Raw genomic sequence first — 27,409 nt, forward strand, 5'->3', positions numbered from 1 at the left:
TCCTAGAGACAAATGGACTAACAACCAAATGTACGTTGAAGAGGGAAGCCACATCTGGTACACGGATGGTTCAAAGAAAGGAAATGATGTAGGATGTGGGATCTATGGTGAGAGACCTAAGCTCAGAGCTAGCGTCAGCATGGGCACAAAGGCCTCAATCTTCCAGGCAGAAGTCTTCGCCACCAACAAATGTGCGGAGATTAACCTGGACAGAAACCTAAGACACCAACATATCTACATCAACTCAGACAGCCAGGCTGCTCTGCTGGCACTAGAATCCCTTGAGTCAAACTCAAAACTAGTCCAGAACTGTAAAACAAACCTAAATGCACTGGCTAACTCCAACAAAGTCACACTTAGATGGGTACCAGGGCACTCCGACATTAACGGAAACGAAGAAGCAGACGAACTTGCAAGAAAGGGCGCAGACACACCCCTGGTCGGCCCAGAACCGTTCTGTGGAATCACAAAACAGGATGCATATTCTCTGCTCAGCGACTTAGAAAAAAAGAGAGCAATCGATTGGTGGAAGTTCGCTAAAGGACAAGTACACTCGAAAGCTCTAATCAAAGGGTTCAACAGCAAAATCGCTAAGGAGCTGCTGGGGCTCAAAAGGCACAAAACTTGCGCGGTGACTAGAATACTGACTGGACACTGTAAGTTGAACAAGCACATGTTTCAAATTGGCAAGAAACAAGATGCGACATGCAGGTTCTGCCAGGAGTCAGAGGAGACTGCAATGCACATTCTCTGTTCCTGTGGACCACTAATGTCAAAAAGAAGTACCTACTTAGGGCGGCATGTATTGCAACCCTATGAGGTACAGAACGTTACGGCCCAAAGCATCTGTAATTTTCTGGATGCAACGGGCATTAGTAATGAACTTTAAAGGGCCGTCACAATAGATCAATACTTGGTCGACGTGACACTCAAAGGCCCGATACCACCCCCAATAATAATAGTTACATTAATGTGGTCAGCAGTTTGGATTTATTGATGATAAATGAAAACGTAACATCGCGATATACGTGCTTATAAAGATCAAAAAAAATATTATAATAGATATAACAACAGTAAAAATGCCTTCACAAATCAATGCCAAACTTTTTAAGGTCTTCATCAAAAGATGCACTTAAAAAATGACAGTTTCCGACATCAAATGCACGAGATATTATAGAATACCCTAATCACTGCAGGTGTGAGGTGAGGTGTGTCTTAAAATTCCTCCTTTTTGAAGTCAGTTAAAGAACCATTTTACCAAATCTCTCTACTTTTTGAAGTTGGCTTGAAATTGGTTTTAGTAATTGCAACTTTATTTTATCGAATATTATAATCTAATAAAATATATAATTCTACTTTTAATAACATTCATAATTTCTCCATACAATTTCGCAGCTCACTGTACGTAGCAGCGTAGGTCCCTACGTAACCACGCGCGTAGCAGCCGCTACGAGTAGGCGCCGTCGCGTATATAAGGCGCGCCGGCTACCGCGGATCCTTCATTTGCGTTCAAAAACCATCCGCGGACAACACGGAAGCGCTGGAAGCTTCGCTTGCTACTTTACTTGCGCGATATTAAAGGTAAGTTACTAAAAAAACGGAAAAATATTTATTATCATCATTATTGGTTCTTGTGAAGTACTTACTATTTTAAATTGAAAAATTCAGTAGTACTTATATAGAGAACACTATTTTACCTATATGGTTTATATGGAAATTATAATTTCTAATAGTTATAAAAACATAATCAGTTTCAATAGAGGTAAAGTTATAAACATATTTAATTATTTATGTTGTTAATTGTAAAATATTGGAAAACCAGTAGTGAGTACATAATTAATCCTAGTGAATAATAAATTACATTTTAATTAATTATTCACTAGGTACTGATTTTAATTATTTTTCATTTGATTAACTTACTGATCGTTTTAGTTACCGTAAAATCAGATAACTTTAGTCCACCACTTACAAACTATGTGCCAAATTCAAGTTCCAGTAATATGTATAAGTATTTTTCAAATTGTGTTGAGTATATAATATAGAAAGAGCATTAAGTGTATCTAAGCTAGAAAATAAATGTAACGAGTACAAATCATAAAGGCTCGTTTAGAATCAACGTTAAAAACATAGTTGTAAGTAGGTACTTAAGGACACTATTTTTGACGTTTAAAAAATTATCATATTCCTAATGTGAAAGTTTACATTACTGTACAATTCCAGCGTTTACATGAAAATTTCAATAACTTAAGTCAAAACAAACTTTTAATTGAAATATCCTTAATATATAATAATATAGCTTATTTTAATTTGTTACCCAAAATGTAAATAGAAATCAAAATTTCCCTAACCGGCTCAAGCGGTTATAAAAGTTCAGATTGATAATCTTTGCTCAAGATTAATTAAACTCGATACTTTTGGCGGAACGTCATTGAAATGTTGTATGACGGATGATGGATCCATTATGACGATTATGACAAACTAGTACGCTCCACTGGACCATAGAGAAAAAAATACATAGAGTGCTCACTCCATACATCAGTTTTAGTACGTCACGTCATGACTAGACGCATAATGATTTAAAACTATTTTTATTTTGTGAGATATAATACGATAAAAATGTAAAAGCTTTTTACAAACTTCACTGCGTTTGTACATATAAATGATAGTATAGGTACAGTGTGGAAAAAATTGTATTGGCCCTGAAGGGAAAGTGCCCTAAAACGCTCATTTTATTTAAAGGGAACATTATTTTATTTTTAATAAAAAGAAAAAAGAAACTGCATTTAAAGAATTTTTTTAATTCACTCGTCTCGCCCGGGGATAAAACTGACTAAAAATTTTAAAATAGTCGGTATTTTCTTCCACTAGTCAATCCTTAACTGGATTGTTAAAATTTCTCCTAGTAACTTTTAGGTCTTACACTGGTCTGTCGTACAAAATATCGAATTTTGTGAGGCTTTGTATCAAAGATGTATCCTTAAAATAAAATAAATAAATAATGTCAATTTCTGCTTATTACATATAAATATTCATTAAAAACCCGTGGCCTTGATACTTGTAGGTTAGTAAATAGAATTAAAATAAATAAATAGCCAGCTAATAAGTTAATGATTTTTGTGAAACCCTTTTTGCGTCGCAAATCTCACATCGATCATCGGAAACGGTAAACTTATATTTGATAAACTTCAGAAACTTGAGGCAGCTACGTCGATTTAAGGTATAAACAAACAACAATCTAACTTCTGTATATATACCTACCCAACCTACCTATTTTACTGAACGCTAATTTCCTCAAAGATGAAAATCATTCAAATTTATTCAATATTTAAAGGTTAAACATACCGTTTCAATTATTAATTATTCATTATACTTTACTTACTTAATATGCCCCTATAGCATGGTGCAGAAGATGCAAGCAGTTCTTTTCTCTCTGAATCGCGATGTTCATGCTTTGGACGACTAACCCATATAGTCCCCCTCTGCCCCAATATACTCGAATCATGTACACGTAGATTAAGCATTTAGAATTATAAGAGTAAGTACGTTAAAATTTCGGATATCTATTATACCATCCAAGAAAAAGTCGAACTCTCAAAATACGCAGCGCCTATAGTCACGAACATATTGGCTCTTTTTGTCTGCGGTGACGATATCCGACAAAAGCAAATAAGTTTTAATTTTTTATCTTAAAACATGGAAAAAATCTATTCATGTTAGGCACAAGGACTGATTGCTATTGGGTCAAAGGTATCTACGTGAGAGCTAAATACGAGTATGTAAGTTTCAGGTAGGTACATGAAAACCAAGTTACTTAGCAATTTCCGGTCCTCACTACTATGGGGAAGTTTCTACCCACATATTTATGAGCTAATTATTTCGATATTTTAGCTATGTAAACAACTTTGATAAACCGTTTACCCAAATTGAGGTACATTCTCTATAACAATTCTTTCGAGAAAATGGAATCCCACCCAAAACATTTTCATGTCAAATGTTGCCAAGACGAAACCATAAGGCTCGCATGACAAAAAGTTATCAGATCTCTTGTAGAGCCAAGCTTCTAACTCTACAGGCCCTACCTTCCGAGATCTACACCTTAGTCAAAATTTGTGGCTTGGCCGTTTCGTGACATGGGCGTAAGGTGAAAAATTTATTTTTATTATAAAATAGTTCTTGTAATAATGAAACGGCCAAGCCACATATTTTGACTAAGGTGTAGAGTCTGGGAAGGTAGGGCCTGTAGAGTTAGAAGCTTGGCTCTTCAAGAGGTCTGATAACTTTTTGTCATGCGTGCCTTATGGTTTCGTCTTGGCAACATTTTACATGAAAATGTTTTGGGTGGGATTTCACATCTTTTTGTAAGTTACTTATGACAATCTCCTGATTTAAACGGTTGCGGGTGATTTACTATTAAAAATCCTGAAATACGTACCTGGGGGCATCTTTTATATACAATCTGCTTTTTACTGATTCCCCATACACACTTCATACAAACTTCAACCCCCTTTTTCCCCTAACGCCTTTTTCCACCCCTTTTCACCCTTACGGGGTGATTTTGGGGTTGAAACTATTTTATATCCTTCCCCATAACAATAACTATCTACATACCAAATTTCAACTAGGTAAATCGGTTCCGCGGTCATTGATTTCCCATACAAAATTCCACCCCCCTTTTCACCCCCTTAGGGGCTAATAATTTCAAGTTTTTGATTTTTTTTGTTGTTTGTGGACTAATACTATCTCACATACCAAATTTCAGCTTCCTAGGACTTCAGGAAGTACCCTAGAGGTTTTGATGATCAACAGTGAGTGAGTGAGTTAGTCAGTGACGAAATCGGGGTTTTTTAGACATTAACCTGTCAGTTCCCAAGGGCAGTTCCCAAGGGCTCAAATTTGAGCCAGAACGCTTATGGTGACGTCACACACGTGGGAGTTGACGGGTTAATAAAATCTAAAGTATAAGAGCTATGCAATTTAAATTTTTTATGCTTAATGAATCCACTATTGACATCATATCCCGAGAGTTTTGTTTATCTGGTATAATCCAAACCCAAGTTAAGAGGGTTCAAAAAAACGACGAGGCGCTTCGAGAAAAGGTAGGTAGTGCCCTTGCGCTTTGCTTTGCTCGTCTTGGCGGGAGCACTCACCGTGCCCCCAGATGTTGTACTTAGGTATAGATTAGATAATTCCATAAAAAAATCCGTTACCTACAGCACGATATTTGATTATACTAGTATACCTACTCGTACTAATTGTTCGTGAAACTCAGGCAACATTGTTTGGAAACTGTAGGTTTTTGGAGTCCTAAAACAACGATGAATAGACATTGTAATAACTAGGAGTTGGCTATTGGAATAATATCGTTAAAACAAATTTAAAATCTATCGTTAACTCCACATTCGTTCAACTAAATCAATTTCGAATATAATAATCAAATTTCTACGTTAAATAATTTGTTGATTATCGATTTTAGGATCCCATAGCTCAAATAGAAAACGACCCTCATCATATGGCGGACATACGTTCTATCATTATAATATTTATACTATTTATTTTAAATTAAAAATATGATATCGACCCGACGTCGTTCTAACTTCCAAGTGCTCATATGTGAAGTTCCACGGAAAAAGGTACCTTATGGCGGTCGGCGCTTACGTCACGTAGCACCGCATTAGTATAGGAGCGTCGTTAATAATAGCGTAAGTGCCGACCGCCATGAGGTACCTTTGTCGTGGAACGTCCCATATATTGAGGCTAAAGACTAACGCATCATCATTCATCACATTGTTAATGAACTGTAAACATGATTCGGCAGTGAAGTTAAAATATAGGTTCATATAATAGGCTACATGACTAATTTTCATTTATGGTATCAATCGATCGGGTTTGTTTTTAGGATCAAATGTCTATATGGGACCCATTGCATTAAAGTAACACAAAAGTCAGAAATTGTAGTCAAAGGCCGACAGTCGCACTTCACTCGCAAAACGCCCTATACAAAACGGCAATGGACCGTGACGTCAAGGTCTCTGGGAGCCCATCTTGTAGTATGGAGTAGAATGGACAAAACAAGAAAATTGCGTTTTTGTCGGTGAAATATTGCGTTTATGTATATAGTTGCTATACAATATTTTTTTGGATGAAATGTAAGGAATCGAATGGTACCCTTACTTTTATCGTTTTTGGAAGTTAAAAAAAAACTTAAATTTTGAAACTGTCAGGTCCTGTATTTTTGTAATTTTTCAATATTTTATATTAATATCGACATTATTGTCATAAATTGCTCGTTTGCTATCTATTTTACTAGATTTTGTTATAAAATTCAACATGTGTCATCATCCCTATTGTTGTAGTCAACGAAGCTCCCTTATAAATAAATAAATATTTATTACTTATTGCATCTAAGCTCGTCGTGAGCGCGTCTCCTAATGGTCGTTAGTTTATGCAACCGATTTGTTCAGCTTGATCGCCTTTGCATATTAATGTGACGCCTTCTACCTTCTACCCGGTATTAGATTTCAGCTGCATCCGCGTTTTGGTTTAAAGAGCAGGTATTAAATAAATAAAAACAAGATTTGGCAGTTAGCAAACGTGCAGACATATGTGTTAGTTTAACATAAATTATCTAATAATTAATTGCATACATATAAAATGGTTTTCATCATACTTGGGCGTTTTTTTTTGTTGTCCCAAACACTTTTTTTTTTCAAATTTGGGATTTTTTATGTTATTTCTACTCAGAATCACGAGCTCTTTCTATCCTAATAGGAGAATCAAAACCGGCCAAGTGCGAGTCGGACTCGCGCACGGAGGGTTCCGCACCATCAACAAAAAGTAACAAGCAAAAAAACGGTCACCCATCCAAGTACTGACCCCGCCCGACGTTGCTTAACTTCGGTCAAAAAGCACGTTTGTTGTATGGGAGCCCCACTTAAATCTTTATTTTATTCTGTTTTTAGTATTTGTTGTTATAGCGGCAACAGAAATACATCATCTGTGAAAATTTCAACTGTCTAGCTATCACGGTTCGTGAGATACAGCCTGGTGACAGACGGACGGACGGACGGACGGACGGACGGACGGACAGCGAAGTCTTAGTAATAGAGTCCCGTTTTTACCCTTTGGGTACGGAACCCTAAAAAGTGTCCTAAGGTTTCTTTTTCCATTCCGTCACCATTTTTCATAGACTTTGTATAGCGGTCGCGTAATGGAAAGATCGAAAAATGTATGGAAATTTTGGGACACTTTTTTTCTCCTATTAGGATAGAAAGAGCTCGTGATTCTGAGTAGAAATAACATAAAAAATCCCAAATTTAAAAAGTGTTTGGGACAACAACAAAAAAAACGCCCACTTGCTCTTATAATAAATGGTAGGTATTATTCCAAGCAGGCGTACGCAATGTAACGCTTACTTTACAGGGAGTAAAGAGTATTTTTTAATCTTCTTTTATTTAGTAAATCAGTACGAAGTACACCAACTATCTTTTAACTAGTATTTCAGTATCTGACGTCCAGTCCAAGGCACAAACGCAAGTGCCGCAAAGTTATAATTATGTATTTCGTTTGCGTAAAAAGTTAAAACTATGTCAGATGTAGGTATGTGTCCTTTTTACTGTATATTTTACATCATATAAATATGGAAATTAATAACAACACTGGGCTAACCTATTCAAATTGTAAACTCCAGTCAAAATACTCTCCAATTTCGATATTGGATTTCTGTTTGACTTTCGTTAACGATTTCAGCCATACCTTCCTTATTGCTGATGCATCGCAAAAAAATCCTGGATGTTTCAGGACTGAACCACTTACCGAAAATTAAAGTCCCTAAATCTTATCAATACATATTTAGGTAATTGAAAATATTTGAAATGCCTTTTTTATTTAAGTACACACTTGAACATGTCTAATTTCAATGGTTTAGTGATGTCTATTTTATTTTACTACTATTGGAAAATGTAGATCGTATTTGTCAAGAGGTCAGTAAATACAAATATGGCAAGCGAATCCACTTTCTAAGCGTTCGTAAACTGAAAGAAGATTCACATACATATGCGCGTAGACATAAAAAAAAATCTTTGAACAAATGTAATTGATAAATAGTAGTTTGTGTTACAAGGGATCAAAATGGTATATTTCCGTCAAGGGCGTACATTGAATTGAAGCGATGGATTCTACAATAGAATTCCGAACGTAGTGAGGGATTCTAAAGTAGAACCCTGAGCGTAATGAGGGATTCAAGTGTTAACGCCCAAGACGAAATAATTTTGATACCGTGTAACACATACTGCTTTTCACATCAACTATGAGAAAAATAAAAAAATCTTAGTGTTGACACAATCTGATGCTTAAACAGATTATTTAAGCTAAAAAAAAATAATGTGCAAAAAACAGTAAAAATAGTGTGCTAGAACAGAAAAGTGTTACTTTGATCCCTCCTAGCAGGAAGGAAAAGTGCCACTTTGATCCCTCCTATCAGGGAAGAAAAAGCTCTTTTCCGAATAGGTGGTGTGAAAAGTTAATTTAAAGACTACCTGTGAGATGCATTTGGCGTTTTCCTATATTTTAAAATATGACATTAATTTGATATTGTTCTAGCAGACTCTTTCGCACATTACTCGAATTGAGATTGATCAATATCATACTGGTATAAATTAAAGCTAGTTGTATTCATAATCTTTTTTTTATATCTACGCCTAGACCGTGTCTTTCCACATTAGCTTAATACATATATTTTGCATTAGGTTGTTCATTATAGACTAAGCTAGGTTGGTGAAGTATTGTGTGGCAATGCCGCAAGCAATTTAGTTGTAATTTTTATCTTAATTTATAACTTCTGAATAGAATAACTTATACAATGCTTTTTTTATTTGGATTTATAACTTGTACTAAAAATGTCCATGCACTTTTTGAAGATTTTCCTTCCTGAAAAAAAAAGTTCTACTTAGCGCAAAAACTCAAAACAGACGCAACCGATGATGCACGTATGTATAAAAGATAAGATACGCATACAAAAGGGAATTGGAAATATTTTAAAAAGCACAACGATTTTCACATTTATAATCTGCCAGTATTTAATTATATATTTTTAATGCAAAGACCAGCACAAAGTAAGGATTGTTGGCAATGGACGGATTCGACACGAGCCCGAATATATCTTACTTGACAATGACTGTTTTGGTTTAAGCTTAGGTACGATTTAAGCTCTGTTTTAGTTAGCCGAGTTGAGACCGCAGGATCCGTATCCTCCACTTAATAGCACATGCAAATCGGGCTTAGTATCGGGCGTAGATAACATACCAAGCAATTCTGCTTGTTAAAAATTAAAATAATACCAAGCAATGTTTAAAAAAAACTCTGTACACAAAAGCGTAAGTCATAGGATAGTAAGTAATTGTACCTACCTAATTTTCACATATATATATAATAGGTAAAAGACCTACGCGGACCTGTGTGATCGTACGAACTCACAGATTCCATTACTTTATATGAATAAGCAACTTTGATGACATTCCGTTTTATCTCTAACCAATTCTTGAACTCAACGATGGAATGTCTGATAAATCACTTATCTTGAAAGTAGGGGAAAGGTTTGGAATGTGAGATTTGGTAAGTTTTGGGACAATCAAGCAAATGCCAATTCACCGTCATCCAACCCTTAACAGCAATCAAGTAACTTGTCTTTGAGACCTTTGTTTGATGACAAGTATAAATTTATTAAGCTTATTTAGGAGGAATTTGTACGAAATTGCGAACTAGGAAATTTATTGATGTACAGTTTTTTGTGTGTATTTTTAACTTGTGTGAAAGAAATGTAGATGTAGAAATGTTCCAAGCACATCGTTTAATTTGTGTCCTTTGTCACACTTTTGTGTTCTTTGTCACACTATAGATAATTTTACCATTTGACGCGGCTAAGAAGTTAAATACCGGGGATAAAGCTCGTTTTTGTTCCGATACAATAATTGTAATAAAATGAAAACTAATTAATTAGCACACACAAAAATGTATTTAACAGTAGTGAACACACATGAAGACAAGGTTGCTTGCATACTGCGATACGTTTATAAAACAGGTATGAACAGGGGTCCCTAAACTAGACTTATCCTGCATCTTGCCGCTGGTTTTATTTTCACATTAGTAGTTAGGATAAAAGTTAAAATAAATGATCAGTGAATAGACAGTTTTAAAAGCAAAATCATGAAAGTTCCATTTTTTCTCATAGAACACGCCGAAAAAATATACGAATAAACTGGCTACGAGGGCAGTGGGCAGATATTTAGTAAATGTAGGCGTCAGGTTTTCGCAAATAAATAATATAATGAATAAAATGGGCAAACAGCGGAAAATTCCATGAAATTAATTACTTACAATGCATCCACGCCACCAGTGCTATTGACGCTTTGACACCGAAGGAGCTCCGGGCTAATAAAAAAGCCTCAGCCCGCCGCGACTGTCCGACACAGCCAGAAAGGCTATTCAACATTACTGTAAACACGTGTCATGTTTATCTTGCGTATGATTCAGGCCACCCAGTACCTGATAAATTTTTCAACATTAAAAGAAAAATCTTTATATTCAAAGCTAAAGCCGCGTACATTATTTTTCTATACTTATTATGTTTATTTTGATAGGGATTTTTAATGTCAGTTGCGTCTAAACATTTATACTAAGTTACAATTAATAATACATAGGTAGGTACTAACACAACACAATTTAACAGACCAAAGATAGACCTTATTGTCTAGTTGCGATAACTTTTAGGTGAAGTCAGTTAACTGTGCAGTCAAAACAAACAGGCCATATTTAATAACTAATCTTCTATTGTCTTATACTGTATAACTAGAATAGGTCTACCACTTAAATCTGACGGTTGAGGATATGCTATGCACTGTGTAACGACATCACAAATTATCTGTGTATAGGATGGTTAGGTTGTAACTGTTGGAAGTTCTATTTCACGGCGGCGGCGCCTGAGGAATTGTGTACAATTCTTATCGAAAATATCCTTTAAAATTCATGGATTTTTTTGTAGCAGACTATAAGGTACCTACCAGCAGTAGAAATCTATAAACCTGTCTTATGATTCTCAACAGGTATCGACAGAAGAATTACAATGAAGTGTTCCTCGGCGTACAGCAGTATGTTCGTGCTCGTGAGCACACTCGCCTTGCTCCTAGTCTCGGCAAACGCCGCGCCAATGGTAAGTGAAGTGATTTATTATTTTGTCAGGTTGCTGAAATTACAATAACTGTTTTTTAATCTCAAAACTTTCCGGAATAATTAGGTACCTTGATTGGATGTAATCTATCACTCAGTATTGGTTTTAAAAAAACATTGAAAGCAATTCGATGATTTTTGCTTCGTTGACACATTATATTTAATATCGTACAAGTGAACATACTCGTACAATGAAATTCGAAATGTAGTGAATAGTTCCTATTCAAAAAATAACGACAAGAAATACTAAATAGGGCATTAAGCGAGAATCTCGTTTAACGTCCTACACTGGAACTATTGAATAGATACCAGCAGATGCACAAATGAATAGAAATGCTATTGAATAGACTCGAATGCACAGGGAAACCGACAGAGAAGATAAATTGGGTAAACGATAGAACGGGATTACGGAATATAAAAGTAGGCCAGAACTGAAATACAAGTGCCGTTAATAAAAGATTACCTAATTCACCACTGGTTCATTACGTTCTATCTTACTCCAGATTAGTTTGAAACTAGCCTCGTAAGTCGTTAAAATGCCTTCCCCCTCCCTGTAGTATTAACGTTATAACGTTGACCCCGCTTAGGAGATTGTCCTGAGATATCTAAGTACCTACCTATATAAAAAGTATTATAAGTTATCTGCTCTATTCCACCCAAATCTCTTCGGGTGCTTGATGTGACTGACAGACATTTATAATATTAGAGGCCGTGTGGTGGCCGGCGTTAGGATAGCGCCAATCCTCACATAGGATAAGTGTGTCGTACGAGGCGACTAATTCCACAAACGAAGCATCAGCATAATTCATTGAAAATACATCCCGACATTTCGAACCCTTTACATTAGTGGTGGTGACTGAGGAAAAATATATTCACCTCTGTCAAAATTATAATAACATGCAAAAGTAAATACCCACATATAAAACTAATGAACAAAAATATTTTAATAAGGCTAGTTATACATTATGATCCGTTAATATAGTTTCGTTTCATTACCTATGTATCTTAGGCTTAATATATTCGTTATTGAATACTAGGAATTTTTATGTCCCTACAAGTCACTTAAACTGCTTAAATGGCTCGGCATAAGCGGACGTGATCGTCAAAATTTGATTCGACCATCATATGCGTCGTTAAGTTTTAATGTACTATATTGAAACCCTTACAGAGCTGGCCTGTGCATATAAAGTGGTTATTTTATTGAAGTGAAAACTTCTTTAGCGGCGCTGGTCAGTTTTTGAAGTGGGGAAAAAATGATAAACTCGAGACAGCGTAAGGCGATCACGTGACCGTAAGCCCCGTAAGGTGGCCACTCATAATTTAAATGGCATTTAAATCAATAAAGAAAAACTGAATGTTATTTGACATTTATGTTGCGGACTCCTTTTCAAGGCTCTTTGCCTATGTTCAAATAATTTGACGTTGTCATGTCAGTAAATAAACATGTCAATGAAAAAGTGTGATCTTATTTGAGAATGATAATAATATAAAATAAATAAATAGAATACCTCCGCTAAACGTATGTATCGTGTTACCGGGCTTCGGTAACATAGTGAGGTGAGTTTTCACTTCTATCGGCACTCCCGGAGTGCAACCGTTGTTGCTTGTTTTTTACTTATGTACTTACTACTAATAATATTTCTTTGCTGTTACATATTTAGTTAGTCTCAAACCACATGTTTTATACCTTTGGATGTCATTTTGATTTCAGTGTACGTTCGAATAGGCCTGAAATTTACTGCCAGAGCAAGGCTACGCGCTACAAGCGTAGCGTAGCCTATAACACGGTTTTCCCCGTTTGTAACGAAAAGCTCATATGAACAGAGAACCCGCCTAATCGGTCGCTGGCAGTATATTTATGCAATAATATGAAAAACATTTCTTTTTATTTAGTCGTATTTTGCAGAAACTAAAATCTACGTTCAAGTCTAGCTTAAAGGTTGAAGATAATTTCAATGATGTTTGTTATGTATATCAAGAAGCACAATATGCTTTAAATAACTTTCCTACTTAACCCATGCTCAGCCTGTTATTGAATTAAATTGTTAACTGCTATTAATAATCCCGTGTACGAGCCCATTAAATGCGGGGCGGCGCAACTTGTTTGATTACTCGCTTAATACCGGCACATGCCGACATTGTAAGCCGTGCAACAAGTGGCGTTGTACCGTAAAATGGGGTGAGTAGGGTTCGCGGGGAGAGTTGGGTTATGAATGGGGAGAGAAGGGATGAAAGGGGGGTGAGATGGGATTTTAAGGCTACTGCTACAAAAATAATGTATTCCATTTTAAAATGGAGCTATAGTAATACTCATAATAAATCTTCCAAAATCACCTTTGTATGAATTCCCATCTCACCCCAATTACGAGGGACTACGGGGTGAGGTGGGATTTCCTGTTTATCGTCAAAATTATGAAATGGAACTACCCAAAATAAAATAAAAACTAAAATACAAATGTCCGGAACACTTATTATATACACCATTCAGTTTGCATATGTAAAAATAAAATGTTATCGAGGTTTAATTGAATGTCAGTTTTGCCCCTACCCCATTTTACGGTACTAACGAGTAATAAGCGTTCATTGCGATACACTACACAACTTTATTAAAACTCAACAAGTGTACGTTACTTGATATTTGAAGTTGGACAGTTGCGGCTGTAGTTATTAAGCTTAGAATTATGACTTAAAAACTTTTTGACCGAGCGAAAGCTCGAACGGAGACCTTCCCGTTTCCTGAAAAAAATATTTCGTAACATGTCCGTAATGTTCTCCTCAACAGGTCGCATTTCTCAACCGATTCGATTTTCGTAAAATTTGGTGAGCAGACCAGCTATCATGATCGCATTTTTATCACCTGTCATGCTATGCGTCACTTTCGCACTTACATATTTGTTAGAGGTTTTTTTGTTGTCCCCTCCCCTACACTTTTTTTTCAAATTTGGGATTTTTTATGTTATTTCTACTCAGAATCACGAGCTCTTTCTATCCTAATAGGAGAAAAAACGTGTCCTAAGGTTTTTATTTCCATTACGTCACCATTTTTCATAGACTTTGTATGGCGGTCGCGCAATGGAAAGATCGAAAAATGTATGGAAATTTTGGGACACTTTTTTTCTCCTATTAGGATAGACAGAGCTCGTGATTTTGAGTAGAAATAACATAAAAAATCCCAAATTTGAAAAAAGGTGTAGGGACAACAAAAAAAAACGCCCTAGAACGTTACAGCCATGGTGACAAATGATAAAGAGCCGGCCATCTTAGCCCTACAGGTTCGATAAATACCTATGTATTTTGTTTTTGTCGGTTCATTTTTTTTTAATGGCGGATCCATTTGCGACGTTTACAGCTCACAGAGCCACTAGTATGTTATGAATAATCTTTATGATACATAAGGTGTTCCTTCGTTTTCCTGCCTACGCCACGTTTTTAATTGAAAAATATTCTAAAAATAATTAATTTAAATTCAAAAATATTCTAAAAATAATTTCTTAAAATTAAAAAAAACCTGACTATGACTGAAACTCTTTTGAAAATGGCCACCCACGAGCTATAATGTGTATTTTTTTTAAGGTTTTGGCGCTGATGGAACATGGAGATATTGGAGATATATTTACATAAAATATTTTACATACATTTTCCTACTAATAAACCACCCAAGCACTCTGAGAAAGAGGCCAGCGGGCTCAGCACGGTTCCATTTTTATCGACTATTACTAAGCCCGTCACTTTCGTACTTACATACTTGTAAGAACGTGACAGGCATGGTGATAAATGATAAAAATGCGACCGTGCTACTAGGGCTGGTTTAATAATAATAATAATAATAATAATAATATATTCTTTATTGTGCACCACATGATGAAAAAGAATACAGAGAAAGAACAGACATTACATTAGGTAACAACAGGCGGTCTTATCGCTCAAAAGCGATCTCTTCCAGACAACCTTTGGGTAGCAGGAAACCAATAACTTACAACAATGAACGGGTAGTGCTGATACGAGATTACGTAGAGTACTAATAGAATAGCCTCACATATCAAGAATAAATATAAAAAGATATATTGAAGAATTATTTTAAGTAAATACAATAAATATATAAAATACATATATATATATATATATACACATACATAAATAAATAAAAGCAAATTAAGGCAGTGACAGGTAATGGGATTTTAAAAGATTTTTAAATATGGAAAGGGATTTGGCGCATCTTATATCCGACGGCAAAGCATTCCACAATCGAACAGCCCGAAAAGTGAAGGAGGTATTATAAAATTTAGAAGAAGAAGAAGGAGGAGCAAGGAGATGCTTCTCCGCACACCGCGCAGAAGAGAGATATTTAAAACGTTCTTTAAGGTAAGGGGGGGTAGTGGGGTTGAAGAGAATGTTATAAAGAAGGGTGAGAATGTGAGAGTTGCGACGCAGACGAATTGGCAACCACCTGAGCTTGGTTCGAAATTCCGAGACGTGGTCAAATTTGCGCAGGCCATATATGAATCTAATACAAGCATTTTGTAATCGTTCTAGTTTGTTTAGCTGGTCCTCCGTAATATCCAGGTAACAAATATCGGCGTAATCTAGTATGGGAAGAAGAAGAGATTGTGCAAGCGCAATTTTGGTGGCAAGCGGCAAAAAGTTACGAACTCTACGAAGTGACCCCAAGGAAGCAAACAATTTCCTACTGGTCTCACTGATCTGTGGTATCCACGAAAGTGTACGATCTATTAGAATACCGAGATTCTTTACTTGACTCGAATAAGGAACCTGGACGCCATCAAACACTATGGCTGGTAAGCTGTGCAAGTCAATCCGAGAGGTGAGTTGAGGACTACCTAAAATTATGGCCTGCGTTTTAACCGGATTCACTTTCAGTCCATAGCGTTTACTCCAACTGGAGATGGATTCCAAGTCCCGGTTCGTGGAGCTAATAGTTTGAGAGAGATCACTAATTGCACACTGCGAGTAAATTTGGAGGTCGTCGGCATAGAGGTGGTATGAAGAGGAAAGTTTAGTGGCTCGAAAGAGAAAATAACGAGATAGCGATGTGGAAACCAATTACCAACCTTCCAACTAAGGTTTTTTTTTAATAAAGATCTTTGAATTTTTAATTGACAGTCGAAATGAAAAGTTTAGCTCACTACACTCACGCACGGAGCTCCGCTTTTACACCCTTTCCTTTCATGTTTCCTACAAAATTCATAATAAAAGCACCATCATAACATATTTTTGTAGAATTAAATAAATATTATGACCATTATGGGACAATCATACACAAATGAAACTATATAGGTAGATATTTTTAGTTAATTTAATTTAGTACCAGGTATTATTTCTGTTTTTATATTTTTATAATTGTAAATACTTAATAAAGTATCTAAAGAAAAATAAAAAATAAAATGAAACGTAATTTATTATATTGAACAGCTTAAATACAACAATTGTATTGTACCTGTTTAAATACAGATTACTGATAAAAAATTATAGACTGAAAGTATTGTAATTTTAATTTGTAGCACAATAGGCCCCAATTTCGATTTCTTTTCGCCGCGGGCGTCGCAGGCGCGGACGAACCCTTGTTTATATTTCATGTGTTATTATTTGGCAGGGTCTCGTTTAGCACAATGTTTGTATTAAATCGATACTCTACAAAGTCTAAATATGTAGGCACCTATATTACTATTAAAAATACCTACATACCTAATTAACAACATTTATAATTAAATATAATTGGATAAGGTTAGCTCTGATCGGGGTAGGAGAAAAGTCGTTCTACTTCTACGTTAGTAGTTTTAAGCTAATTTTAATGCATTATTGTTATTTTAGTTAGTTATCATTTAATTTAGTTTTTAATATCTTTAAGTACCTGGTGTTATTTTCATACCCACTTAACCCAGGTTAGATAAGCTTTCCAATTTGTTCATAGAATAAGAGACCGTAAACGAACACATATTATATATAGTCACGCAACACAATTCATCGAAACCGTACATTTTCTTCGAGACTTAGGATCCGATTACTAAGCGACTAACTAAACGTGCAGACACTAAGTAAACTCCTTATGGGACATGCAGATGCTTTTACGACAGTGGGCTCCATAAAACTGCGTTAGGTACCGCAATACCAAGAAACTCATTTATTGCATAATAAGGTTTATAAATTGAATATAAAACTAAAATTAAGTACAACTAATAACTAAATCTAACAAAAATAAAAAATACCTATCAAAATTTTGCGCCCTTGGTAAGGTGCCCATCACGCAGGCAGCGTTCCCGCGCTGGATTGCTATGGTCAATCTTTGCGCGAGAAAGCTGCCTGCGCGAGGGTCACCTGTGGCCTGCCTTAAGGCGTTAGGTACCGCATATATGTATATTAAAAAATCGATTATTATTTTCACATTTATTTAAAGTTGCAAAATTTGAAAAAAATTGATTTCGTTTTCTCGGAGCTTGACAATTCGTACCAACCTGTAAAGTTTTTCCAAAAACGATTAGGTATTTCCAATTTCAAACAAGGGAATACCATGTACAGTGACATCGCCACCATAATAATTACTAGAGATGCCACGAATATTCGGCAACTATTCGGTATTCGGCCTATTCGGCCACTTTGCCGAATATTCGGTATTCGGCCGAATATTCTGTATTCGGCCGAATGTTGCCTACTATTCGGCCGAATACCGAATATCTGTTGCACCTACTTAAAAAGAAAAATTGCACAATAAAAATAACCAAAAACTATGTAGACTGGTATATTTAGAATGTGTTCTTGGAAAGTTGTTAAATACGGATACCCTTTTTTGAGCATTTGTTGATTAAAAAACATTTTATTTTTATCATGAGTCTGTTTTGTTTGACTCTATTCATTAATGCTGTTCAATAAAAATATATCTTAGCTAACGTCATCTAACGTTGAGCTTTGTTAGCGCTCAGTTTTCATAATAATTGTGACTCAAAATGTTCGCATGCCATGCCGAATATTCGGTCACCGAATATTCGGTATTCGGTCAAAACTACTATTCGGGGCATCTCTAATAATTACTGTTTTTGTCTCCATTATTGCTATTTCACTATTTGACACCACCAATAAAACGTGTTCAAGCATGGGGTTTAATTTTCTCTCCATTCAATTAACCAAGCTGCGCACAATTTCGTAACTTGGCGCATTGGCGATAAATTAAAGGCCACCACTAGCAGCATCGAATTTAATTAAGTAGGGCGGGTGTTGACTTGTGTCCACACAGGAGTTGTGCAAAAGTTAGCCACATCAGTCACTTTTTAGTTCGTTCGCGTTAATATTGCAGTAAAATCATTAATGTCCCGCGGCCTACAGCTGCTCGTAACCAATCAAACTTAAACTTGATTTTCTAACCAGCAACAATTTGGTTGGTTACGGGCGTGGCTGGGCTTTTTCTAAAATAAATATCGAAAACCCGATTCTCTCAAATCTGGACATTCTTGGGCTCATTCTACTCAGAATCGACAGCACTCTCCATCCTACCATTAAAAAAAGATGTCCCAAAATGTCCATTCCATTACGTCACGTTTTTAGTATGAGAAAATTTTTCACTTGTATGCAACGTGACGTAGTGGAATGTACAATTTTCATACAAAATTTTGGGACAATTTTTTTATCATCAGGATTGAATATACTAGTGATTCTGAGTTGAAAGAACCCAAAAACACCAGGATCTGGGAGAATCGGGTTTTCAATATTTATTTTAGAAAACGCCCGGCTAGGTCAGCGGAAAATGATGATTTTACTGAATTCTTAACGCAAACGATCGCAACGAATTTTTAACGCAAACGCATTTCTTTCAAAGGCGGAATAGGGTTTACACGACGGATCCGAAATGTATGGGAATATCCGCGGATCCGGATCCAGATCCGGATAATTTCATACATTTCGGATCCGGATTGCAAACCCAAGGTGGAATGGAAAGCAGTCACTGTGCACTGTGAAGAGAGATGATTTTGATATTTTTATTTATTCGATAGGAACCGGACGACGAACAATCGGAAAATACGCTGGTGGCCCACGACAGTAACGACATGGACATGTCCGGAGGGTCCTGGGACGCCGTCAACGCCGCCGCGCTTCGCAAGCTGCTGCTCCAATTGGATGCCGAGGAAAGGTACTTAATATGTATTAAACCTACTTACTTTCCGGATACAGTTTCCCGATCACACACAAGTGGCACAAGTGATATTAGGATTTACCTTCCTGCATGGCCGGACGCCAGTCAACGCTCATAGCAGAAACAAAATAACACGTTAAAATAATATAGGTAAATCAAAATCATCATACCTTAAATAAAAGTAGGTACCTATTTCGGTTAGTATTTTGTATATATGTGTGTCACTTTATTTCACATAAAAAGGATTACACAAAAATCACAAAACAAGGTAAAAAATATTCAATGTACAAAGGCGAACAATAATACGTATAACAAATGGCTTTAATTAGACACAATTTGGTTAAAACGTAATAAGGATCTATTGTGTCAAAAAACAAAAGTACTTAAAAGTAAAATAAACATTGTTTTTGTTTGTCGGAATTGATCTAATTCGGTAGTAAGCCATTTTATAAACACATTACCAAAATACGTAGTTGCGTGACTTCCTAATTGGTCAATTATGACGTAGTTACCCTGAGATGTTTAAACTCGCTAACAGGACGGCACGACAAGTTTTGGTCACTTGGGTCCGAAACTTTACTTGACCTTCTGATTATCTCCTGTGGGCGAGTAAGTAGTTAGTAAATGTTAACCGTAATTGTAGCCATTTTGCCCCTATTCGTTTATCTCCAGTTTTAATGGCAAGAAGTTGTAATAAAATAATTTACGACTTAGTTTATATTTTACATACACCAACGCTTAATATTTAATTACACACCTTAAATATCTATTTTAAAACGTGGTGTAACGGTGTGACCTTTACCTAAGTTTTACGACTTTATAGATGTCAGGTAGAAAAATAGTTATTTGTTTTACGAGCGGTTAAACAACAACTTTGCCCAGTTGTTGTTTAACCGCTCGTGCTAATATTGATACCCGAGCAAGCGAAAGATTCCAAAATTGAATCACGAGCGTAGCGAGTGGTTCGAAAAATGAAATCTTGAGCGTTGCGAGGGTTTCAAAGCACGAGGGTTAAACAAAATTTGCCCCCGAGTGAAACACAAAATTTTTCACCACACCAACCCGAAGCAAATATAAAATTTAAATATCAAACAAAATCGAACCAAATCAAATCCAAATGAATGTGATTAAATATTTATCATCCAAAATCATCATTTAAAAGTCAATTCTACCAGCAAACATAAGAAAACAACTTAAAATTTGCATTTGATTACTTTGTCTCACATGTGAATAAAATGAAACTTTGCTATCAGTTTTTGAAGTGCAAAGTAAGCCTTTCCAAGCGTGGTGAAAAAACTATTTTAACAGATTATATCGCATATTTAAAATACATCCAGACTTTTCGACCCCTTTACAATTTTATTTCATGCTTGACCTTTTGGACGCCAATGACCGATATATCCGCACCGTAGGTTCAACGCCAAAGACCGATTAATCGGTCACAGACCACAGAGCAACATAGACGTACGTGCATATGCATAAAGTTACATTTCAGTTTTGACACTTCGGTGACGTGGCTGACGCCTGACAGCGCGTGACAGCTTTTGTGTTTGACACGGCGTCGAAAAGGTTAACTAGATATCGCGGTCATCGAAGATAATATTTGGTTGGTAGAAGTTAAACTCTTAAAAATGTGACGGTTATTACTTATTTCGTGCCCAACTATATAGACGAAAGAATTAACTTTGATCTAAAAGACTAGAACTGCCTCCAAATCCTTCAAGAAAAGTGCGAACTACCAAATCTTAAAGGCCGGCAACGCACTTACGACTTCTCTGGTGTTGCGGGTGTCCATGGGCGGCGGTAATCGCTTACCATCAGGTGATCCGTCGGCTCGTTTGCCTCCTATATCACAAAAGAAAAGTAAAAATATATTTTTATTATATTAGGCATTTAACTTAAAGCAAGCAAGGTTTTTGAAAACGCTGTCAAATGAGCCAAAGTATGCCAAACGAATGAAAGGAATTTTAAATTGTATTAAGATATTTTCTTAAGTACCTACCTAAGCAATCCGTTGCTTATTTATATCAGTAATTTCAAACTAATGGAAGTGAGTAATATAATATTTACGCAAGCATACAATATAGTAAAGTGGTAATTACCCGCATTTAACGGCTAAGCGTCATCGTTACTAAGTTTACCGCAGAACTTCTTACAACTAAACAACGAAAGAACTAGATTGTCGTCGAAGTTTGCTAACTACTTGCAGTTTTTACTTTGAGAGTATTAGAAGAGTAGGTACATTTTACTCAGCTATTTTAAATCTTATTAGAATTGATAAAGTTTTGTAGTACCTACCTATCCTCCGTTCACTAAAGGATGACTTCATGACTCACCTCAGACCGGGCCGTGTCCGGGCCGGAGCTTCCAGAGCTTCGTTTTCTATGGAAAGCATCACGTGATCACCGTCATCTGTCATAGAAAAGTACGCGCCGGAAGCTCCGGCCCGGACACGGTCCGGTTAACTCCAAACCAACCATTAGTTATAGTACGCCCAAGTGAAACTAAACAGATGCCCTACCTATCAGAAATATAAAGTTACGTACCAAGGCCTCAAGACCTACGCGTTTTCAGCTCTTGTAGTTATTGGCGAATTCAAGTTCAGCTGTAGCCGGAGTTTCACGCTATAAATATCCTTTCAGGTTGGGAATGGGACGCGTCGGACGCTCCTGGCCGCAGGCGGAGCCCCGCGGCTGGAGCCGCGCGCTGGACGGGCGCCTGGTGAGGCCGTGGCGCGCGGACAAGCGCCAGGTCCGCTTCAGGCAATGCTACTTCAACCCCATCTCCTGCTTCCGCAAATGAACGGACCAGCGACAACAAACGACTCGCTTAACGCTCTAGTGTTACGGTTAATGCTCATTTCAACTGTTCTGGATTAATGTATTTCTTGTTAGGTTTTGTATTGATGACTGTTATAAACTGTTTAAAGGTCGTAGTAACTATTTTAAATTAGCCTTTTGCTTCTGAACATTTAACTACACCCTGGACTAGGCGTAGAACACAATGGCGCTTCCCACCGCGTTGTGCGGTTTCTTGATCGAGGCGTTGAACCACAATTTTTTTACTATCATCTGGAAGCGCCTATCTTTAAATTTTACAGTCTTAGAAATAAACTAACATTGTGATGGTAAATCCTGTTTTAGTTCAAGAGTTCTAGGGTAAGTGCAGTTCATCTATTCTTTTACCTGTTACAAAAATCTAGTCAAATCTTCTCTTATTATATATGTATTTAGTTTAATTTTCACGTTCAACTGCATGTAGATATAGCAATACGAGATGGCATCACAGTATGCGACTGATTGGTTACGGTTATGGTGTTCGTGTAAATAGTCTTACATTCGGCAAAGATAAGTACAATATCAAGAATAGTAATTAATACACAAGGTTGCGTAGATCGTCATTGGTTTAGAAGGTCGTACTTTAGCAAGTTCTTAGCCTGTCTTTGTAAACTTTCATATTGAGCTGGCGGTCTAGCATAAGTTGCGTTCTCGCGCGCGACTCCATACATCTAGCGCGACTTCAAGTATGGACTCGCGCGCGAGAACGCAAGTCATGCTAGACCGCCTGACGTCAGGGCTGGGTAACATTTAGGACTGAGATCTAGCTCAGTGACGCACACAACATTTATAGAAAACGCAACCTTGTATAAAAATTACCAGTCTTCATGATTACTTATTTTTGCTATTGAAAAGCTAAAGCTTACTGGTCTATTTAACTTAAGTATTAATAAAGCCAAGGGCGTTATTTATTGTAAATGTCGGAAAATAGAGCAAAAAAATGCTAATTAACGCAAGTCTTGTCATAGTTATCTTTATCTCAAAATAAATAAAATACGTGACTTGCCAGTTTCGTTTTCTTATACCTAGGTAAGTACCTACCTATTACAAAACGCCACTATAAATAAATTTTATTACTTAAGCCCTTGCTATACGGTCGCCGACAAGCCTTCAGACCGCGTGGCCTTGGTCCGTCCCGGACCGTGTAGACAGTTGTTTCCAACAAAATTTGACCAAAACTGACCAAGGTCAGACCAAGGTCAGGCGGTTAGAAGGCTTGTCGGCGACCGTGTAGCAAGGGCTTTATTAAGTCAATCGAGTTCAGTGCAAATAACTACAATCTTGCGTGGGATCTTTTATGCGAACGGTACAACAACAAAAAATTAATTAATAACCATTTAAAGGCACACGGCTAGAAGAGCGCGGCCGATCGGCCGCTCCCACGAGTCGACGAGTCCCCTAGCACACACACGTCGCTCACGAGTCAATTTTTATATTTTTAACGCCAATGACCGATATATGCGCATCGTAGGTTCAACGCCAAAGACCGATTAATCGGTCACAGACCACAGTGCAACATCGACCTACGTGCATATACATAAAGTTCAACTTCAGTTTTGACACTTTGAATGATGTGGCGTCTGAGTGACAGCATTTGTGTTTGACACTGCGTGGAAAAGGTTAATATTGTGAACTTAGTAATAAATCTGTAAAAGCATTGCTGGAGTTCTTATTGTCCGCCTGGACAATAGTGGCAGCACACACGCACGCAAAAGAGGCAATGGTGCAATAGTGGCTGTGGCTGGATTATTTAACTTATTTGGATCATACATGAAAATAAAAACAAGATATTTAACTTATTTAAGTTGAACCAACATTAATAAAAACAAAGTAACAAATTTCATTATTGAAATACTTAAAACACACTTGAAACCTTGACCTTTTAATTTCACGTATTTTTTATTAACGCATGGGGCAAATTAAAAGCATAAAAATTTATTTCGGTAAATTAATTGTTTTATAAGCTTTATACAAGTAACCTTTAAAAAGGTGCCAAATATTTGAATAGGTACCTTTCTGAAACGATCTTAATTTTGATTGTGTGTACCATTGTACCTACATAAATCCTGGTATTATAATTAATTAATTACACACTAAATGAAAGAATAAGTTAGTTTTAACTAAATTTTTTTTTATTAAACCTAAAACATACAAAATTTTTGGAAGTCAATGAAGGATTATACCTGAATTTCACCAGCTATAAGAAGGACCCAAATCACGATATTATTAGTATTATTACGGGTAGTTCGAAAAACTCGCGCGCCTACAAGATGTTGTGATGTCAACTTTAGCCAGTCTTCTTCGAGACCACGGGTACAACGCCGCGCGCCGTCCTCGAAACGTTGGAGGTAAAATTAAAACTTAATTTTACGCGATTAAGTCCCGTCGTTGTGAATAATATTAGTACAAAATCGAGAAAATTTAAATCAGTGTACCGTTAACGACAATGAATTCCAGAAATTCTGAATTAGAAAAATAGGCAGCATGTGACACAAGTAGAATGTACAGCTACAACATATTTTCGGTGTATAGACTGTATAAGGTAGGTGCTTGAAACATATAAATAGGTAGGTACAACATTTACTACAAACGCCTTTTGCTAAACTATAACATAGAACACAGTATTTATTGGCTAAGGCTTCTAAAGTCAGCCACTTTACAAACTTTACTAATGGGTATAATCCTGCAACACTATTTTGGTACCTAACTACTTATCTAATGATTTACCTACCGTAAAGTGTAGTGCCTACTTAGCTGCGAAATATGCTCTAAAACTCGAAATGTAATGTAGGTTTTAAAATTAATATAATGTGGTAGGGATATTGATGATTATTCCGATTAAAAGTAAACCAACACTATTATCATGGTGTAACACAACATTTAAATGAGGTAGGTTGTTATATAGTTCTCATATATAAAAACTATTATTGGAGCTTATAATTATCTAGTGGCGAGCAAAGTAAGCACATTTTACGGTACGTAAGTATCTCATTAGGTGTATATAGCTGATGAGCCAGGTAAAGGGTGAAACGATGTCTGCATTGCTGTCGGCTCGCCCTCCGCAGGATATAAAGTAATTAGTGAAACGAGTAAGCCTCGTTCAAACCACAACATGACAACACTAACCTAATTTTACAAGGTGTATTTTGTTGCTTTTCCCGTAGCGAGAATCCGTTGGCAAACATTATGGCAGTTGAAAAAGTTATGACGCAAAATGAAACATATAAGTTTAGAAAGTTTTGGCCGGGGCTTTGGACTTTTATGGCAGGTATTTTTCTCAAATAAATAGAGGAAAATGTAACATAATTTCATTTACTTACGTACGTTGATTTACGTCGAAAGCTAAATATATTTAAAAAGTTTCTCTCTAAATGTGTTGTAACTGTAGGGGAAAGTTCCGAAAAAAGGCACCTACTGTCATCCCTTCAGAAGTTAAGGCGTTAGTTTCTTAGGCCTATCATTAATGACATCGTTTCTTTGCAGGTACAAAATTCGAATAAGTCACTTCTTTTTTAACTTTGTTTGTTGCGACATTACAATTCCTTAAATCAAATAATAGAAAAATGTCAGACACAACAGCCTTTCACTTTAGGTACCTACTTAAATACTTCACCTTCGTAGATATAAAACACAGGCAATAAACTTTTCTTACCTAACTTATACAAAATTATAACAGTTACTACCCAATAGAATACAATACACAAAAGGTTTTAAAAATACTCAAAGAGATCCGCGACGTTATACCCGAAAGTTTTATCAATTCACACAAACACAATTTTCAGATCTTGCTCTCGTAAGTCGAGTACCTATCATTTAGAGTATCACCTACAAATTAGGTAGTTAATTTAAAAGAAATTAACGTAAATCATTTTAAATATTAGACATCTTGTTAGCGGGTGAACTCAAGTTTCTCGTTAACGGCATCTTAACCCAGAAGGATTATCTCGCATTAAAAAAATATCCCTCTACATTTTTATATGTATTTGTGGATTTTCATTGATAATAAAATATAAACAAAAATACGTTTTTGTACAATTTTACAAATCCTGCGCACCAATAAGTGCGAGCGACATAAGCGACTTTCGCACGCATCAATTAGCTTGAGTCAAAACTCAAAATTCTAATATATAGCTGGCCAAGCAGATATTGATATGGATCATTAGCATACCCTGTGTAACTGTAAAAAAAATCACTTCTCTGAGGTGCGGAAACATTTTGTTCGAGATGTCGTCTCTTGTATACCTCAATGCATACGAGTAGTTTGGTAACTATTTAAAAATAAACATTAAAAAAACTAAATCATTTCCGCACCCAAAAATCCGGGATATGAATACATGAGGCCAATTCATTTCTCTCTTTCGTACATATGAATTGGCGCGAGCGAGACGCAAAATGTAAGTTTGAATTGACCTCATGAATACATACCCCGGATCTTTGGGAAAAGAAAATGACATATGGTACTTATACTTGGTCAACCAGTACGGATATGATGGTCGTTCTTGTCTACGTGACAGCGTGATAAAACGGTGTCCGTCACTTTCGTTCCCACGGTGTTAAACAGTGACAGTTATTTTATCACGTGGATAAAGATGGATAAAGCTATCCATAATAGGCTGGCAGATCTTGACATTCTTGACAGTAGAAAAAGGCGGCAAATTTGAAAAATGTAGGCGCGAAGGGATATCGTCCCATAGAAAATTTGAATTTCGCGCCTTTTTTTACTGACAAGATTTGGTTGACCAAGTAAAGCGGGCCAAGTGCGAGTCGGACTCGCGCACGGAGGGTTCCGCACCTTCAACAAAAAATAGAGCAAAACAAGCAAAAAAAACGGTCACCCATCCAAGTACTGACCCCGCCCGACGTTGCTTAACTTCGGTCAAAAATCACGTTTGTTGTATGGGAGCCCCACTTAAATCTTTATTTTATTCTGTTTTTAGTATTTGTTGTTATAGCGGCAACAGAAATACATCATTTCGTGAGATACAGCCTGGTGATAGACGGACGGACAGCGGAGTCTTAGTAATAGGGTCCCGTTTTTACCCTTTGGGTACGGAACCCTAAAAAACAATAAATTTTTGGGGTTCCCCATACTTAGAACTGAAACTCAAAAAAATTTTTTTCATCAAACCTGATATATATACGTCTAGCGTATGCTTGCTTGTGTGCGTGGCTGCGCCCACCACGATACCCATACGTGAATAAAGCAGTGCAT

At 36.5% G+C, this 27,409-nt stretch overlaps 1 protein-coding gene across 1 annotated transcript; it reads left to right on the top strand.

Moving 5' to 3' along the window:
• The first annotated feature begins 1,515 nt into the window (after positions 1 to 1,515).
• Positions 1,516 to 22,361, top strand: LOC134652989 (allatostatin). Its single transcript, XM_063508263.1, has 4 exons — positions 1,516 to 1,581; positions 11,097 to 11,203; positions 19,221 to 19,357; positions 22,003 to 22,361. The coding sequence occupies exons 2-4, from the start codon at positions 11,117 to 11,119 to the stop codon at positions 22,160 to 22,162; spliced, it is 384 nt and encodes a 127-aa protein (XP_063364333.1). The 5' UTR covers positions 1,516 to 1,581; positions 11,097 to 11,116; the 3' UTR covers positions 22,163 to 22,361.
• The last annotated feature ends 5,048 nt before the right edge of the window (positions 22,362 to 27,409 follow it).

Source organism: Cydia amplana, chromosome 12 (genome assembly GCF_948474715.1).
Source record: "Cydia amplana chromosome 12, ilCydAmpl1.1, whole genome shotgun sequence".
NCBI classification, from domain to species: Eukaryota; Metazoa; Arthropoda; class Insecta; order Lepidoptera; family Tortricidae; genus Cydia; species Cydia amplana.

Bases quoted from the DNA above. Each gene is read 5' to 3' on its own strand.
- LOC134652989 (XM_063508263.1), top strand. From the start codon at position 11,117: ATGAAGTGTTCCTCGGCGTACAGCAGTATGTTCGTGCTCGTGAGCACA. The intron at 11,204-19,220 runs GTAAGTGAAGTG...TTTATTCGATAG, and splicing joins CGGCAAACGCCGCGCCAATG to GAACCGGACGACGAACAATC. The intron at 19,358-22,002 runs GTACTTAATATG...ATATCCTTTCAG, and splicing joins CAATTGGATGCCGAGGAAAG to GTTGGGAATGGGACGCGTCG.